This window comes from Emiliania huxleyi (genome assembly GCF_000372725.1).
Source record: "Emiliania huxleyi CCMP1516 unplaced genomic scaffold EMIHUscaffold_469, whole genome shotgun sequence".
NCBI lineage: Eukaryota > Haptophyta > Isochrysidales > Noelaerhabdaceae > Emiliania > Emiliania huxleyi.
In genome coordinates this window covers 9,325-11,670 of record NW_005198475.1, presented here as the reverse complement: position 1 = coordinate 11,670, position 2,346 = coordinate 9,325, and the positions used below count along the sequence as shown (strand labels likewise).

The window sequence follows — 2,346 nt, the reverse complement described above, 5'->3', positions numbered from 1 at the left end:
GGCGCGTTCGACGACGGGAAGGACTCCCTCGAGCCTCCCGCCCGGTCCCCTGCGGAGCGAGTGGGAGGGAAGGAGTCTCTTCTGTGATCTACTCGTGTCATTGCGCCCAGGTTGGCTTCATCGCGTGCTGAACCAGGCGTTGCCTCTGGGGCTTTCGCCCGACGCCGCACTGACTGTCGGTGTTTGGTCTGCCTAGCACACTGCGCGGCGCCGGAAAATACGTTGTTCGTAAAACACACACACACACAGAGAAATTAAGAGCCATGAGAGAAACCGATGATGATAGAGGTGTGGCAGGGGGGTTCTAGACCCAACGCGCAGATATGAGGGGAGGCTGTGATCATGCAATATATGCGGCTATGCCGACGAGCTCTTCCAGGCGTGGAGAGACGGCAAGATGCGGCGAAAGGACTTGCCGGAGAAGGTGGTGTGGCTATGACTTTGTGGACCTTTGCGAGAGGTGGCGAGCGGAGCAAGAGCGGTGTGCGCGCGTCTCCACGCTGCGCAGCGGCTCTCCCGCGACCCCGGCCCCTCTCGCAGCCGCAGCAGCCGCAGCTGCTCCAACTCTCGCCGCTCTTCTAGAGTGTCGGATCCTGCTGAACAAGCTCCTCTTGTAGCTCGATCGGTCACACCGCCATCGCCGTCGGGGAGAGGGGGGACGACACTGCTCTGGCAGCGTGCACCTCGATCCTGTACCGTGTTTGTTATGACCCCCCCCCAATGAACACACCAGTGTGAGGGAGGGCGAGACGATCGAGGGGTCCCGTACCATGCGGAATCGACCCTATCCAGTGCTCAAGTGCTCAAGAGTGTCGGGTAGTGACGAGGGGTGAGGGGATGGCACGGATTAAAACAACGTCCCAGCTGAACACACGAGAACACCGCCCGCCGACGCTGACGATCGATCAGTCCACAATCGTCGGCCCGCAGCGACCCGCAGCGATATATACATACATGGATGCCGCCGCCCCCCCGGCCCCTACGGCCGACGCACCGATGCACGACCGGCCTCCGTCGGACGGCTCTCCGGCCTCTCCGGCCGCTGCCGCCCACGCTGCTGCCGATCCGGTCCCTCTCACGCTCAGCGATATCCGCACAACCTACGACAACTTTGAGGTCGCCGGCTTTGGCCAGGTGCAGCCCACCACCTGCTTGCCTCCATGTTCACGCTTCGCGCCCCTCCCCCCCCCTCTGACGCGGCCGTATGACCTTAGGTGAGGGGCACGACTACCCGCCTGGAAGGCGCTCTCATCAGCAAGTCACCCAGGCACCAACTCCTGGGCGTTTACGCTTGACTACGAAACCATGCAGTGGATGCAGCTCGATCAAAACGGCGACGCCAACAGCTGGCCCCTGGGCGAGTTCCTTGTGCTCGGGATGAGGTGCGAGCCATGATGCTCGACTATCAGCGTGCACCAAGTCGCTCACATTCCGTGAGTTCGTCAACGGGCCGAACGTCTCCAAGTCGACGGCGATCTCGAACTCCGACAACTGGACCGGTGCACCAGCCGCGGAGGACGATGGCTCCCTCGACGACACCCCTTCCCTTCATCGACGGACGCCTTCACCGCCGCCGGCCCTGGGCCATCCAGCGCGGCCTCCGACGGCCTGCACGTGATCGAGGTACAGAAACGGTGGCTGCCGCAGCTCACACTCTAATCTATCTGCCTTAGGCACGGAGCCAACGGAGCCATCGCGCATGCCCGCATCGCGTGCGGCTCCGAGGTCTCCCGCCGAGACCGGCTCGGCGCGGCGCGTGGCCGCACGCCGCCGTTGAAAAGGCGATAGGAGAGGGGAGAGCGCCGGCCACATCGAGCGAGCGCTGACGTGTAAGGTGTCTGCGCTGCTCCGGTGTGTGTGGGATTCTGCCTCCCCCCACCTGTGCGGCGAGGTGTTTGCGGTGGGTGCGATGGCCGATCGTGCGCGATAGCCTCCCATTGTGCGTGGTGTGTCGGTGTGTCGGTCGTCCGGAGCGTGTGGCGGCGCCGTTGCATGCAGCGACTCTGCTCACGTGCCACGACTGCTTTGACTGACTTATGAGTGCTGATGGATGATCTCCGACAACCCAAAACCAAAATGAAAATGCGGAGCCCCACTTTGGCGTGCAAATCCTGCGTCTCTCACTGCCCGAACAACAGAGGCGGGTCCGCGGCGCAGGTCCCCCCCACTAGTAGATCTAGTAAGATCTGTAACGTGTAAGGAAGACATCGGGGCTCCCCAAGTTTGCGTCACGTCCGGCGGTTGCGTCCATGACACCCAGCACGAGGATCACGCACGGAGAGACTCCTCCCCCTCCCCACGAGTCGAAGGACGTCGTCGTCGATGGAATCCCTGTCCACGGATCGC

The 2,346-nt window shown here is 62.9% G+C and overlaps 1 protein-coding gene across 1 annotated transcript; it reads left to right on the top strand.

Annotated features, from left to right (window-relative positions):
* Positions 1-897: 897 nt before the first annotated feature.
* On the top strand, positions 898-2,053 carry EMIHUDRAFT_370581 (hypothetical protein). Its single transcript, XM_005768132.1, is given in 5 exon segments — positions 898-944; positions 957-1,134; positions 1,215-1,448; positions 1,465-1,605; positions 1,636-2,053. Coding segments are annotated over 3 exon segments (261 nt in total). The 5' UTR covers positions 898-942; the 3' UTR covers positions 1,296-1,448; positions 1,465-1,605; positions 1,636-2,053.
* The last annotated feature ends 293 nt before the right edge of the window (positions 2,054-2,346 follow it).

What these genes read in the sequence shown, in the direction of transcription:
- EMIHUDRAFT_370581 (XM_005768132.1), top strand. An exon ending in AGGTCGCCGGCTTTGGCCAG is followed by an intron (nt 1,135 to 1,214) that starts GTGCAGCCCACC and finishes GTATGACCTTAG; the next exon opens with GTGAGGGGCACGACTACCCG.